The sequence below is a fragment of the Trichosurus vulpecula genome, chromosome 7 (assembly GCF_011100635.1).
Source record: "Trichosurus vulpecula isolate mTriVul1 chromosome 7, mTriVul1.pri, whole genome shotgun sequence".
Classification (NCBI taxonomy): Eukaryota; Metazoa; Chordata; class Mammalia; order Diprotodontia; family Phalangeridae; genus Trichosurus; species Trichosurus vulpecula.
In genome coordinates this window covers 186,124,432-186,141,363 of record NC_050579.1, presented here as the reverse complement: position 1 = coordinate 186,141,363, position 16,932 = coordinate 186,124,432, and the positions used below count along the sequence as shown (strand labels likewise).

General features: G+C 36.3%; 1 protein-coding gene across 2 annotated transcripts in view; it reads right to left on the bottom strand.

Annotated features, from left to right (window-relative positions):
• Positions 1-16,932, bottom strand: part of RARS2 (arginyl-tRNA synthetase 2, mitochondrial) — a 58,240-nt gene that overhangs the window by 13,453 nt on the left and 27,855 nt on the right. For both annotated transcript variants that reach the window (XM_036768750.1, XM_036768751.1), the window contains exons 9-11: positions 6,136-6,294; positions 5,211-5,317; positions 1,164-1,259 (exon numbers count right to left, since the gene is read on the bottom strand). In XM_036768750.1, coding sequence (XP_036624645.1) covers positions 1,164-1,259; positions 5,211-5,317; positions 6,136-6,294 — 362 coding nt within the window. The remainder of the gene's footprint in view (positions 1-1,163; positions 1,260-5,210; positions 5,318-6,135; positions 6,295-16,932) is intronic.

Here is a 16,932-nt window from a genome sequence, read left to right as displayed (position 1 = left end):
AAGTTGAAGACTCTGAGGTTGCAAACCTGATTAACTGGAAGGATGAGGATACTGTCAACAGAAAAAAGAAAAAAAAGCTTGGAACAGGAGAGCTACCAGTGATTTTCCTAAAGCAGGATGATAAAACATTTCTGGCATTTAAAGTCCTTCACCACCTGGCTCCAATATCCCTTCCAAGCCTTATAGATTACACATCTTCATAAGCCCTGCAGTCCAATCTAACTGGCCTTCACACTGTTCCTTACATACACCACTCCCATCTTCTGTCTCTATGTCTCTGCACTGGATGACTTACATGTACTCGCTCCTCATTTCTATCTTTTAGAATCCTGTTTCCTTCAAGACTCACCTCAAGCACCATCTTCTACATAAAGTTTTTCCTTACCAACTCCCCTCCCCCACCACCAGAGTCCTCACTGCACATTAATTTGTAATTAATTAACACACACACACACACAGAGGACTGAGCTACCTATGCATCTCTCCACCTACCTATCTTTATCTATATCCTCTACATACTTATGTCCATGTTGTTTCTCCTAATAGAATGTAAACTCCTTGAAGGCAGGGACTATTTCTTTTTGTACCCCTGTGCTCAGTCTCTGATACATAATAGGTGTTTAATAACTTCCTGTTGATTGATACCAGGGTTGCCTTTTATGCTCAATTTTAGGATACTTATTTTTGGTGAAGATACCTGAAACAGAACATATTTAACTCATAATTTATTGGGCCAATGCCTGGGCATGTCTTATATTGTTAAATAATGAATATGCTCTGGCATCCTAGGGATATCTCAGCCAGCATCTTTCACATCAACCAGTCAACAAGCATTTACTAAGTGACTACTACAATGCCAGGCACTGTGCTAAGTGTGGGGGATACAAAGAAAGGTAAAAAATATTCCCGGCTCTGAAGAAGCTACATTTTTCTAGTCATTAGTTTGATCGTAATTAACCTCTCCATGAATAACAATCCTTGATTTTAATAAGTAATGAAACATGCCCCTAGGATTTTATAGTTATTCTATCAGGTTTTTCCACATGACCTGTGAAATCCCTTCCAGCTTGCAGTCTATGAGCCTGCTCTCAACATTTCACTACTGATCAAAGAACATGGCAAAACACAGATATCCTAAGGTTGCTCTTGAAGAAGGTACCAACCTGGTTGCATAAAGAGAAGTCCCATCACTTCGCATTACAGTGCAGCTCAAGGAAGGGTCTCCTTTTCCAGAGAGATCTACTATGGCTGTTCCTTTCCTAGAAATGCAAAAAGTAATACACTGAAATAATATATGAAACTACGAAATAGGACATATATGGTTTGATAGCTTAAAATCCATTAACAGAATAAAATTCCAATTGCTCTCTTAGAAATTGGAAAGCCAGTATCTGTGGAGGTTCCTCCCACCCCCACCAAAAAAAATACTGTTTCTAACATGAGGCCCTCAACAACATTCAATTTTAATTCCAATTATTAATACAGAAGATACCTCAGATACTTACCAGCCGGGTGAATTACTTAAACTCTTTGCCTCAGCTTCTTTATAAAATGGGGATAATAACAGTACCTACCTCCCACGTTTGTTGTAAGGATCACATGAGATAATAGTAATGTGCTTAGCACAGTGCCTGGCACACAGTAAGCACTATATGTTAGCTATTATTATTATTATTATTACTTAATAAAATATTGTGTTGTAAGGAATGTATATGAAGCCTTGAGAGAAATATGTGGACTTACATGAAATGATGCAGAATGAGGAAAGTAAGACCAGAAGACTATAAACAACAACTATGATGTAATCAAGTCAATTCTGAGAGACAATAAGACTGATTAATGTTAGCATCATATTATCAAAGGTGAAAGATAAATCCTTCCTTTCTATTAACGATCAGTAAACTAGCTTTCAGAGAATGTACTTTGTAAGGTGGCTTGTTGGACTGCCAGCAAATATCTGTTGCTAAAAACATAATCAACAAACTTTAATTTTTTAAAATAGCACTACTCTTAAAATTTGCTATTTGCAAAGTAATATAGCAACCACGTGATAAAAAAGATAACCATGTACAACAAGGCAAAACAATCTAGTTTTTCTAGTGACTGTAATATCTAATTTGAATACTGGATTGATTTTCCATCATTACTCGAAGGTACTGACAAATATAAAGTACAAACTAAACACCAGAAAACCAATCAATAAGTAGTTATTAAATGCCTAATATGTACGAGTTACAGTATTAGACAACAGAGATAAAAATACAGAAATGCAAACCAGTTCTTAATGAGCTTACAATCTATTAGGGGAAAAAACATGCACATAGACATATGTAAAATATATACAGTATACTTTATTTTGTGTAATTTAATATAATATAATATATACAATTCTTTTCTTGGTGGTAATAGGGAGAGATACTAATGGAGGGGGTCAGGAAAGACTTAATGTAGAAAGTATTGTTTGAGCTTAGCTTTGAAGGAAATTATGTATGCTAAGAGGCAAAAATGAGGAGAAAGGGCATTCCAGGCATGGAACATTCCAGGCATGGAGGACAATCTATACAAAGGCATTGAGATGTGAGATGTGAGCATTAAAGTCAATTTTGCTAGACTGTAGTATCCATGATGGGAGAATAATGTATAGTAAGAAAAGCTAGATCCAAGTTGTCAAGGATTTTAAATGTCTAACAGAAAAATTTGTTCCTGATCCTAGAGGTATAAGGTGCCACTATAGTTGCTTAATGGCTTCTTAAGGGCTAATATATTTAGATTTTGTGCTGCTAAAATTAACTTATGTAACATTTTGCAATTATAAACAAATATATATATACATGATCTCAATTTAGGGTTTTATCAACCCTATGAGCTAAGTAGCATTTTTAAAGGTGAGGAAACCAAAGCTCATACAGCTTAAGGGCTCTGCCTCAAAACACAAAGTTAGAAAGTGGTAGTTTGGAGTTGGGAAAAAAAAAAAAAAGGCCTTCTGATACCAAGTCTAGATCTCTTTCCAGTCATTCAACAAGCATTTATTGTGCTAAGTGCTAGAGATACAAAGAAATGCAAAAGGCAGCTATTCATAATATAACAATAATAATATTCAGAATATTTGTTTAAAATGTTCATAATTTAATAATACCTGAATAATGCTCTACTTTTTATATAAAATATGTAGTGCTTTACAATTTACAGAGCATTTTGAAATACATCAGTATAACTGATTCTTACAACAACCTTATGAAATAGTTATTATATTACTCAGAACATCAAAAAGCAGTCTTTAAATACTTATTATATTCCAGGAACTATGCTAAACTCTGAGAATAAAGAGAAAGACAAAAACATGGTTCCTGCAGTCAGGGAGCTCACAGTACAATGGGGAGGTGAAATTGCAAATAACTGTGTACACAGAAGATACACACCTATACCCACACCCAAAAATGTAAATGGAAGGTAAGTTCAAAGGGTAGCTAGGTAGTGCAGTACATATAGTGTTGGGCCTGCAGTCAGGAAGACCTGAGTTCAAACCTGCCCTCAGACACCTTGACCTCAGGCATGTTATTTTTCCTCTGCCTCAGTTTCCTCATCTGTAAAACGGGGATAATAACAGCATCTACCTCCCAGGGTTGTTGCCTCAAATGAGATAATATTTGTAAAGTGCTGAGCACAGTGCATGGTACACAATGGGCGCTATATAAATGTTTATTCCTTTCCTCTGTAGCATCACCACCCTATCATGCTTTCTAATTATATGTATACCCCAAGTGTCCCGGGCCCTCAGCGACATGATCAGTTTCCCTGGGTTTAATTTTGATCTCTATGCAGGGAATGCCCAGATCTACATTCAGCTTTAATCTCTTTTCTGAGCTCCAGTCCAGCATCATTAATCACCTCTTGAACATTTAGAAATGGATGTCCTGTAGGCATCTTAAATTCAGCGTATCTAAGGCAGAATTCAACTTTTGAACTTGTTTTTATTACTGCTGGGAATACAACCAAGGTTATGGTCATCTTTGACTTTCTGCACTCCCTCATCCTACACGTCCAATCAGTGGCCAAGTCTTCTCCAATCTACCTCCATAACATTTCTCTTCTCCAAGCTCTTTAATCCATTCTCCAACTGGGCCACCACCCCAGTTCAGATTCTTATCACCTCTGACCCAGATTCTTAATTCAATGGACTCCTAACTGATATTCCTGCCTCAAGTCTCTCCCTTCTCCAGTACATGCTACAAAAAGCTGCTAAGTGGTATTTCTAAAGGACATCTCTGACCAGTCATTGCCCTCCTTATACCTGAGGGCAAAACAGTCATCATCAACTTAAGGGGAATAAAGGAAGGTTCCACAGAATATACAATTTGACTAGGGCTACTTTTTATCTCTAGAGTCAATTGCAAATTTTCCTGAATTCCATTTAAAACCCTTCACAATCTGGCTCCAACCTACCTTTCCAGTCTATAGCTTTCTTCTTCATACAAGCTTTTTACTGGCTTTCATGCGCTCTATGGTGCAGTCAAACTAGCCCAAAAGACATGGATTCAAATCCCACCTTGGACATTCACTAGCTATATGATCCTAGCAAAGTCACTTAACCTCTGTAAGCCTCAGTTTTCTTAGTTGTAAAATGGGGACAGTAGTTCCTAGTTCACAGGGTTGTTGTGAAACTCTAATGAAATAATATTCATGTAACATATTTTACAAACTTTAAAGTGCTATACGTTAGCTATTTTTATTCATACAATCTGTCTGCCACACCTAGAGAAATACTTCCTCACCTACTCCTCTGAGAGTTCTTAGTTTCTTTCAAAGGTGATATCATGCCATGTGGCCTCTCTTGATATCTGTAGTGGCTAGTGTTTTCCCTCGCAAAAAATTTACCTTGTACATGTGCTATTTCCTCTAATATAACATCATCTTCTTTAGGGCAAAGACTGCTTCATTTCTATTCTTGTATCTTCAGTATCTAGCACTGTGCCTGGCACACAGGAGGCACTTAAACACTTGCTGTCTGACTGTGCTATTAAGGAGCTGTGTGTCAGTAGGCAAGTCAGGTGGTTTCCTCACCATAAAATAAGAATAACATCAATTTTTTTACTGGGTTGTTGCATATGTATGAAATCACTTCGAAAAATCAAAAGTACTTTACTACTAAAAGAATACATACATTCTAAAGTGTACAACATAATAAGCAAAAAAAATTATTTTGATCATACTTTGTTCTTTGTAGGAGTCCTTTCTTGTCCAACAACCTTAAGACTTCTCGGTATTTCTCTCGATAAAATGATTCTCCCGAATATTCATCAAAATGCACTCCTAGCCTCTACAAAGTTCCAGAAACAAAAAGTCAGGGTAAAAAGTAAAATTTTACTCCAGGGGTGGGGAACCTGCGGCCTCAAGGCCATGTGTGGCCCTCTAGGTCCTCAAGTGTGGCCCTTTGACTGAATCCAAACTTCACAGAACAAATCCCCTTAGTAAAAGGATTTGTTTTATAAAAGGCTACACCTGAGGACCTAGAAGGCCACATGTGGCCTCGAGGCTGCAGGTTCTCTACCCCAGGTTTACTCTTTCTAAGATAGAAGCTGTGTTGTCCTATTGTCCCATAAAAGGCCAAAAGAAGAAAATTTTAGATTTAAACAAAACTAAAAATTAGACCAGTCCTCTAATCTACCAAAGAAAAAGATTACATATTGCTAAGTCAAGAATGCCATAGGAAAAATCTTATAACAAAGTTTAAAGAACCCATTTAATAACCTACATGGTTTGAGACAATGATTAAAAAAAACTGACTTCCGGAAAGTGGTTATGTTTACAATTATCAGAGGTCAAGTCTAAGGAGAAGAAAGGAAGAAAAAAGTGAGAAAAGATGAGAAGGAAAAAGAGGAGAGTGGGAGAAGGGGAAGAAAAGAGGAAAAGAGGGTGAGGGAAAGGAAGTTAGGAAAAGAGGGTGAGGGAAAGGAAGTTTAGTTGCAGGGCAACAGTAACGGGCATCTTCAAATTGCTTAAATGTTACTCAATGTCACTTAAAATCTAAGGTCATCTAAATGAACTTATTAGTAATTCAAGGAAGCTGGTTTGCGTAAGTGCAGTGGCTCTACTTCATGAAGCTTCATGCTACTATCAGTAGTGACCTCCACATACCTTGTAAATCTGGACATACTCTTTAATGCTCAAGTCCCGAAATCTCTGCCACAATGAAAGTGCTTGCTTGTCACCGGCTTCCAGTCGATGAAAGAAGTCACGTGCTGATTTCTCCACATTTTCATCATCTGCTGCTTCCTTATTAACTTGTACATAAACCTAAAAATAAAATGGCAGAAAGAAAGAAAAGAACATTGACGAATCACTAAAATAATAATCCAAGGAGAGCAGAAGGAAGTTCATTAGGTGACACATTCAAGTAGGGCAGTGTAGCAATTCCCTGTGAAATGTATAGTCTTTTTCTGTTCTTCTTTGCATAGAGAAAGTTTCATGTTTATTATTGTTGGTCAAGCTCATGATAATAAAAAGGAAAATTAAAAATCACAATAGATTGTTGTCAACTTTAATAAGGAAAACAACAACAAAAACCACAGAAAACAAATCACATATAGGAATAAAGGTTACTAAAGAAGTCTATCTGCATAGCTTAAACTAAGCTAGTACTGCCTGTTTTTTCAAAATGCCAAATTAATATGTCTGCTAGTGCTCTGGGAAAAGGTTAAAGGAAGTGAATACTCTGGGAAAAGGTTAAAGGAAGTGAGGCTATTAAGCTTAAAGAAGTCAGATTATTATTTTTATGGAGATCTTGGTTAACTAAAAGGAAGATCTTTTGACTTTAAGATAAATAAAAACATTACAATGCATTACTGGGAAACAGTATGGTATCTCACTTCTTAGACAAAGAAAGGGACAACGATCTTAGATGATTTAGTCATTCACTGACCCAGCTGAGTCTGTCTGACTAAATGTGAATAATGAAATATCCACATTCAGACATAACCGATGTATGGATTTAGCTTTTGTCAATGTCTATTTGTTACAAGGGGGAGAACTGTGGGGAGGAACGAGCTTGTGAGAGAGCAATGAAAAAAAAAAGGAAAACAATAAAACATTTTAAAATGCACAAAATGGAGCAGAAGACAGTTCAGTAGAAGACTCAGACAAGTAGGACAGCTTTGAAACTAAAATGTTATATATACAGTTACCCCTCCTCCCTGGGAAGAATGACTATTTTCTTTTAAAGTCGAGATCAAACGCTATCTGGCTTCTTTCCTTATATGCCAACATTCCATCCCCTATCTCCATACTTTTAACTGACCCTCTCACATACTTGGAAAGCACTCCTTTCTTTTCCCTACTTCAAAGAGTCTCCTTCCTTAAGATGCAGTTCAAGCACTATCTTCTGCGTGCTGCCCCCACCTGTAAATGCCTTCCCTCTCTACCTTACACAAAACTGCGTGTATAGATTCACATTTATACTAATGCTGCATTTATTTTTATATGTACTTGTATCCACTAGAATATAAAGTCCTTTTGAGTGGGAATTGTTTTATTCATTGTACTTGTATGAAGTCAGAAAGTATTTAAGCAATTAAAACACTTAGTATGCACTAAGCAAGGCAAAAAATGGTCCTAGCCATTAAGAAGTTCATGTTCTAACAGGGAAGACAAAATGCACAGAATCTGTATAAAAAATACACATAGGGTATACTGGAAGTCATCTCAGAAGGAAGGTATGAGCGTTAAGAAGGAATATTTATTAAATGCCTAATATTGCCAGACACTGAGCTAAGTGGCTTACAAATATCATCTCAATTTGATCCTAACAACCCTGGGTGGCAGATGCTACTATGATCCCCATTTTACAGTTAAGGAAACTGAGGCAGATAGCAGTTTCAAGCCCTGTTCAAGGTCATACAGTTAATAAGTGTCTGATGATGACTAACTCTGATAGACTTAGCTCTTGTCAGCAATGCAAGGATCTAAGACAACTCCAAAAGACTCACAATGGAAAATGCTATCCACAACCAGAGAAAGAACTCTGGAGTCAGAATACAGATGGACACATACTATCTGCTCTCCTTTTCTTTGGTTATTTTGTTTTGTTTCTTCTTTCTTGTGGTTCCTCCCATTAATTCTAATCCTTCTTTACATCACGACTAATGTGAAAATATGTTTAATATGAATGCATAAGTAGAGCTTATATTAGATTGCGTGCCATCTTGAGGAGGGGGAGGAGAGGGAGGGGGGAGAGAAATTTTGAAACTCAAAATCTTATGGAAGTGAATGTTGAAAACTAAAAATAAATTAATTAATTTTTAAAAATGTCTGAGAAGGGACTTGAATATAGTGCTCTATACATTACACTAGCTAATTTCCTCAAAAAGTTTCTTATGGAAGGTGGGATTTTAGCTGAGACTTGAAGGAAGTCAAGGAAGCTGGGAGCTGGGGTTGAGGAGGGATAGCTTTAGGGAAAGCCAGTGAGAATGCATTTAGAGTATCACTAGCATTTAGCATAGCTCCTGGAATCTAACAGTAAGCACTTAAATATCTGTTGATTGATCAGTGGTGACTCTTTCCCTTTCAGGTATAGCACTTTGCTTATATCTCTATTATTTATTACTATGATTATGATACAACTTCAGGTATTTATGTATGTAATATGCCCTTATTACACACAAAGTTCCACGAGGACAAGAGGAATACACCATCCAAATTTTGTATCTTTGCCAGTGCCTAGCATTAGATAAATATTATTTTACTAATGAAAAATAAAAGGGCAGAAAGGTGGATAAGCTGTAGATTTCTTGGTTCTTGGCCTATCCATCTTAATGTAAGTATTTGTGCTGTCTACCTCTCACACATACTGCTTTATACATGGCATATTTAGACAAAACACCCCCAAAAATATTCCTCTCAAATTTCAGAACCATCAAGAGATGGTTCTGAAATATGTTTGAAATGTATATTTGAAACCCTGAAGCAAGATTCCTGAAATTGTTTTGTTTAGGTAACTGTATAGCTATCAATTTAGTATGCCTAAAAATATCAGAAGGTATAGTCTTAGAAACCTAAAAATGAAAATTCCTCTAGTCTGTTTTGCTTTCTTTAACTTGAGGGTAAAAATATGCCACACCTCCCTCTTCCACCCTCTAAAAACCTCCCAAATCCTTCCTGAAACTATCATAACAAAATTAGAGAATGTCAGCATTTGTTTAAACTGCAGATTACTTAAAATCAAATGACACATAATATCAACCAGCACAATAAGCCTAACCTAGTGTGCATTTATCAAACTGTCTGTAACATTAAAAAATGTGAAGCTAATTCTATTAACATTTATCATGGTTTGGGAGAAAAATATTCTTGCTTCATGAAACAGATTTAACAAGATGCAGCTCTAAAATTAAAGGCATGGGTTTTTAATTTATACTTGACACAAGCCCTTTCTTGCAGAAAATCAATTTTGGGAGATACCTTTATTTAGGAGGTACATCTAAAAACAAAGGAAATACAGGTGAAATTATTAAATTGCAAGTCTGATATTGAGACAGAAATGGTTTAGCAAAGTTTTATTTTAGAGCTAAGAGTAAAGCACAAATTTTAATTACTAAACTACTAAACCAATTATAGTTGTTTTATTCCTTCTTCAAAAGAATGCTACCTCTCATTTGTCAAGATTAATAGATGAAAACAGAGAGAGCATCTGCCACTTAAGCAAAATAGAAAAAAAAACCCATCAAAACCATTTCTTAGATAATTTGATACCAAGGGTGCAGAGGCCTGAGTAAGCTAAAACAACAGCTAATCTAAAAAATCACTTACAAAATTTTGGAATGCCATCAGACATCCAGGCTCAAGCCTGTTTTGTCTGGCCTTAACTCCTTTTCATCTCATCTCTATTCATTCAAGGAGTAGCTGCTAGGCACAATTAGAAGAATATGCCACATTTATTCAAGTATAGGCCGCAACTCTAGGGAAGTATTTTTGGCAACACAACTAGGAAAATAATCTATATACCGATAATAACATTACAGAAAAAAACCAACTTTTACAGACATCAGAACTCTGATAAATGCAATGATAAATCATGAGTCCAAAAGAATGAAAATGAAACATACCATTCACCTCCTGGGAGGTAAAAAACTTAAAATGCAAAAAGAGACATACATTTTTCAGACATGGCTAATGTGATAATTATTTTGCAGGATTATGCAGCTATGTATCAAAAGCTTTATTTTTCCAGCTTTTCTTTCTCATTTGCTCAATCCTGGAAGGCAGGGAAGGGAAGAGTAGAGGAAGACAGAGATTAATTTTCAAAATGTTTTGTTAATTGAAATAAGCAGAATAAAAAGAAAACCTCTTGGCTATCATCAAGGCTAGATGTGGGATAATGGACTTTGTGAAAGGAACACTTAATATCCAATGTGAAAGCATGGTATTATATTGAAGAATTAAAGAATATGGGTCAATATCTTGTGAACACAATATTAAATTGTATAAAACAAGTGGCTGCAGCAAAGGCAAATACTGCTAATTAAAAAATTTTTTTAAAGTAAAAGAAAATGAGATATCTCTGGGAAAGTGTCGAAGTAGTCAGTTTGAATCTTAGCTTTGCCTTAGGCTCCTCTCTCTCGGGAAGCCTAACTGGCTTCCTGACTTACGTCTCTCTCCTCTCTAAACCTTCTCACACAGCTACAAAAATGGATATTCCTAAAGCACAGATCTGACCAAGTTAGACCCTTGCTATAGAAGCCTCAGGCTTATTACACACAATTTCCCTTCACTACCTTTATTCAACATTCCATCCCCGTTCCCTTGTTTTTGCACAGGCTGTCCCCAGGCTTGGAATGAACTCCGTCTTTGCTTCTCCCTCTTAGAATCCCTACTAGCTACCTTCAAAGTCAAGATCAAGTACCAGTTCCTCAGAGCATTCCTGATCTCTCCCAGTTGTTAGCTCTCTCCCTCTGAAATTACTTTGCAACTACATTGAAGTTACTTATATGTGTAGTTGCTAGGTCTCTCCTGATAGATAAGCTCCCTGACAGACTACATAGTCCATGGTACATAGTAGGCACTTACTAGACCACATTTGCCTTTACACAAGCTATTTTCTTTTCATCAACACAGCAACTCACTGTGGGTATTTCTCAAGGTTCTACTCTAGGTCCTTCCTCTCCTCTCCTCTTTTCCCTTTATATTCTCTCAGTAATCTATTCAGCTTCCACAGCCTTAATTATTTCTCTACTGATGACTGTGAAATCTATATATCCAGGCTGATTTTTTAAGTTTTTGTTCCACGTCACCAAGTGCCTACTGGATATCTCATACTAAATATGTAAAAAACTAAATAAAACTATCTTATCATCTCCCCCCACCCAAACCCTCTTTCCAGATTTTTGCCACAGGCACATTCCTCCACTCTCCTTTTACTTTTCATTTAATTGCTTTGTATCTATTTCCCTCTATTTATTACATATATACTTATTTATGAACTTGTTGCCTTCCCCCATTAGGATGCCAGTGCCTTGAGAATAGAACTATTTCATTCTTGGCATTGGAGGTGATTAATAAATGCTTGTTGATTGATTGACAGCTATTCTCTTTAATCTCTCCCAATTAAATATTTGCCTACCACTTATTCTTAAAACATACTTACTCTTTATCTTTGTATTTGACTTATAAATGCCTACCTAATATGTAACAGGGAACTGACAAACTGACGTCTATATTTCAAATAATCTATCAATTTTTAAAATATTTATGTCTCTATCAAACATATTACTATAGATAAAAGTTAGCTCAGTTTCCTAAAAAAATAGCAAAATAGGAAACTCGGACATATCTGTAAAATCTAAGTTGTATTTCTTAATTAAACCTCTACATGATTACTTTTTATAAAATGTTAATAAAATTTATTAATGCATCCATTTGTACTTTGGTTTAATGTTTTCATTCTGCTATTTATACTTATGCAGCCATATTAATATTATTTTAGATTGTAAATTCAAGGTTAGAACTCTCATGCTATAGCACCAAATGTGCTTAATGTTTTCTGATGACTTTCATGTTCCAAATATCTAGAAAGTAAAAAAAAAAATTGTGTTCTGAAATAACCTTTCCTTCAATGACAAGGCAGAGTGATTTTGTGAACAAAAGAATTAGTAAAGCTAAGAACCCAATTATTTGTATCTATAAGGTCAACTTTTAGATACAGAAATTCTGTTGCAGATCTATTCAGAGTTAGAAACCTTTTTATCTGATCAGTGCATTCTTTGTAAAATCAAGAACAAACAAGAAATTCTCCATCAACCATTACCCTAATAAAATATGTTATACATACACTCCAAATTGGCTAAGATGATAAATAAACAGTCAATTTTAGAGGGGTTGTGGAATGATAGATAGTAATACGTGGGTGGTGAAGCTTTGAAATGGTCCACCATTTTGAAAGCCATTTGGAATCATGCAAATAAAGTGACTAAAATGTCCATAACCTTTGAATCAGAGACTCCATTACCGGGCTTATGCCCTGTGGACGCCACTGATAAGGAGAAAGTTCACATACACGGATGGCGGCTGGAAAGCAGGGACTAGCGTGAGCTCCCCACCAAGTCCCTCCAAAAACCTATAAAAAAATGGCTCTGAACCAATTCTAGAACTGCAGAACCCACAAAACAGCAGAGGGAAGCAGGGCTCCAGCCCAGGACAGCCTGGATGGATGGTCTCTGGCTGAGGTCTATCCCACATGGAGCTGGGAGCTGGGATCTGGGAGCGGAGCAGAGCAGAGCCCAGCGTGAGCAGCGCGGACCAACCAGACCAGAAGCCGGGCGGAACGTGCCCTAGCGCCCTGAATCAGTGAGCTGCGTCAGTTATCAGACTTCTCAACCCACAAACACCAAAGACAGCGGAGAAAGTTAGTGGGAAAGGCTGCGGGAGTCGAAAGAGTTCCCAGTTAGGCCACCACCCCCGGGGCAGCGGAGGTGGGGCAGCTACAGCTGCAGTTGCTTCTGGCCCCAGGCCCAGGGAGGGATTAAGTGGCAGATCAGAGCAGGAGTGCACAGCCTTCTGAAGATCTAAGCCCAGTCCGGGTTGGGGGTTCTTGGGGAAGGAGGAGTGCTGGTGTGGCAGAGCTGGAGCATCCCCCCAAGTGTGGAACACAGAACTCTTTAGTCTACAAGCAGTCATACCCCGCTGAAAAACTCAAGGGTCAAGTTAGTTGGTTGGGAATATGGCCAGGCAGCGAAAACGCACCCAGATTCAGTCTCAGACTTTGGATTCTTTCTTTGGTGACAAAGAAGACCAAAACATACATATAGACAGAAGAAGTTAACAAAGTCAAAGAGCCTACAACAAAAGCCTGCAAGAAAAGCATGAACTGGTCCCAGGCCATGGAAGAGCTCAAAAAGGATTTGGAAAAGCAAGTTAGAGAAGTAGAGGAAAAATTGGGAAGAGAAATGAGAAGGATGCGAGAAAACCATGAAAAACAAGTCAATGACTTGCTAAAGGAGACCCAGAAAGTTCGCATACACAACAAAATATTTACTGCAGCACTTTTTGTGTTAGCAAAGAATTAGAAATTGTTCATTAATCAGGAAATGGCTAAAGAAATGATGGTATGTGAATGTAATGGAATGTTATGTATGGGATTAACACAGGGAAATGCAGAAAGAATTACATGAACTAATGCAGACTGAAGTAAGCAGAACCAAGAAAACATCATACATGGTAAATATAATAATGTAAATAGAAAGAACTACGCAAAAAAAAATCAAAAGTGAACATAACAAAAGAGATATGAGAGAACACTTCCAACCCACCCCTTCATGGAAGTGGAGATTACATACTGCGCATTTTTTTACTTTTTCAATGTACTGATCAGTTGTGCTATTTTTTCCCCCTCATCTTTTTCTTTTCTTCTTTTGCCTTTTTAAAAAAAGCACTATTTGTTCCATGGGATAGCTTTCTAGGAGGGGAAGAAGATATTGGGGATAACAATGATAATAAAAATAACTAACGCTTATCTGGGGCCTATATTTTGTGCTAGCATTGTAAAAAGCACTTTAAAGATATTATCTCATTTTAGCTTCACAACAATCCTAGACAGTAGGTGCTATATATTATCCCCATTTTACAAATGAAGAAGCTGAGGCAGAGGGTAAGTGCCTTGCCTAGGGTTTACATAGCTACAGTAAATATCTAAAGCCACTATGATAATATAGAAAATAAAAGCCCTCAATAACAAATTTATTTTTAAAAAATAGCACTTATCTCAAAGTGCCATACAAAAATGAAATATGTTCTACTATTATTTAGTGAAATGAAACCTCTTTATGCTGGTGCTGAGGGAGAATGACCTTATAGACCATGTTATACCAGGCTTTTACTGTATGACTTATTTTTTTCCAGGGGAAGTTATATGACTCAAGTTGTCTAAAACTATATAAATAAGAAGTCATTCTATAATAGACTTCATTTAAATCAAGTAAACTTCCTTTATAGCATGAAAATTCTGCTTTTTTTTCTCATAACATTTTTAAATATTCATTTTTAACATTTAACATAATTTAACATCAACATTATTCAACATTAAAAAAAAATTTGGGGCAGCTAGGTGGCACAGTGAGTAGAGCACCAGCCCTGGAGTTGTGAGGACCTGAGTTCAAATCTGGCCTTGGACACTTGACACACATTTGCTAGCTGTGTGACCTTGGACAAGTCACTTAACCCCAATTTCCTTGCCTTTCCCCCTCAAAAAGAAAATTTAAAATTTTTCTTTTAACATCTCACCAAGAGATAAAATCAAATAAAATAAGTATAAAAACAACATTAAAAAACATGAAGTAAATCTTTTTAGGTTCAAAATAAAATGGAGTTAAATATGATAATACAAGTTCACTACCAAAACACAGAAAAGAGGATGAATATTTGAAACTTTGGAGAAAACTTGAGAAATTACTTTTCAGTGAGGTTGGAAAGATATTTTGATAGTGCCCAAGAAGCCTATAATAAATGTTTTCCTTTAATTTCCAGGGCAAATTCTAAAAAAGACAAAATATCTGTCTAGTCCAGTTATTTAACTTATCAGTCATTTCAAGAAAAAGAATCATTGCAAAACTATTACTCTACTTCACGCCAAAAACAAATTTACATGTGTATTTCAAATACTAAGAAATTAGATTTCAATGGCAACCAACAAAAAATCTCTAAGATATACACAAAAATAGATAAACACAAAGGCAGATTCCATAGGAAACGTTCCAACCAATCAAGTGGTAATCTTCACTTCTGCCAAGAAATGGTTGCCCAAAGAAATACTTTTTGCTTTCAGAAACATTATAAGAAAATAAGATTTATAAGAACAGAGAAAAATTAAAGACACAGTGGGGGAATGTACAAAGATAGGGCAATAATAGAGGGTTAGAAAATAGCTGCAAAAGGAATGGGCTTGATGACCCTGTGGATGAGAAATAGAGGGATGGTGTCATTCAGGAGAAGAGGTGAAATGAAGACATAATGATAGTGATGAGATCTACTTGCACCGCGTTTTAAGGCTTGAAAAGCAATTTCCCCATGATTGTATAACCTATATCGGACTGCTTATTATCTCAGGGAATTGGGAGGGAAGAGCAAGGGATAGAATTCAGAACTCAAATCTTAAAAAAACAAAACTGTTAAAAATTGTTTTTACATGTAACTGGGGAGAAAATAAAGTATGTTTTTTTAAAAAGCAAATGCCTCATGATAACCCTGTGAAGTTAGTACGAATACGTTCAAAACAGTAGATCTATTGTTGACTTGAAGTCAGAAAGATGAGAGGTGATATCACCTCTAATACTTATGTAGTACTCATAACCACTTTGAGCCAATTTCCTCATCTACAAAATGAAGATACTAATAACTGTGATGCTTAATTCACAGGGCTGTTGTGAGGCTCAAATGAGATAATGTATATAAAGTGTATACAAATGTACACTCTAAAGCACTATATAAATGCATTTTTATTAAGCATTATTATTCCCATCTGACAGAGGAGGAAACAAATGTGGAGAAAGGTTTAGTTACCTGACTAAGGTTATCACAAGGATATAGCATACAGATACTAAGTCAAAGAACCAGGATGTGACTCAGATACACCAACAGTCCAAATCTTGGCCATTTTCCACTTTGCCACTCTTACCCAAGAATAAGCCTTAATTTGGTATTATTGTGCATGAGGACCTAGATTGGCTTTGTACCTTTCCCTCTTTGGCTTGTTAGTGTCATTTTTGTAAACTTCCCTGTAGTGTTCAATAGTAATATGAAATCAAAGCTGAGTGGACTTTTTGTGGAACACTCTAAGGAAAGATTCACATCATCACTTGCAGGTCAAGCAGGCTGCTACGGAATCCCATTTCAGAGAGGAAAATTGGTAGTAGCTAGATAGCCAGCAGTTAAAGTCCGAAAATTCAGAGGGAAGAAAAGGGCAGATGTGGGACCATAACATACTAGGACAAACATATAAGAGTTAGGAGAAATTAAGGTAATTATTAGTAGTTTTAATAAAGGAGTCATTTTTTGTGGACCAATTAATTAGCCTTTGTATTCATTTATAGATGGAAATATAATCTTTGCTGGATCAATTTCCACAGACATATGGCATTTACATCTTCCAAATAAATATTATATTCCCAAAAGAATGGTGGAAAGAAATATCACATATAGGCCATCTGAATTAAATAAACTGGGGCAACAAAATAATGATTCGAAGGCATTAGCATAACTAAATGAACATGGAAATATGAGATGGAATATAGGAACTGAGATATAATCCTATCATTACATTCAGCATGAGACAGGTATTTATTACTGTTATATATCCAGTTTGGGGCTCCATGAAAGAGGTGCATAATACGAAAAAGAGACCAAAATGACAAAAAAAAAATGGCAGAATAAAACGGACCTTATGGAGTAGGA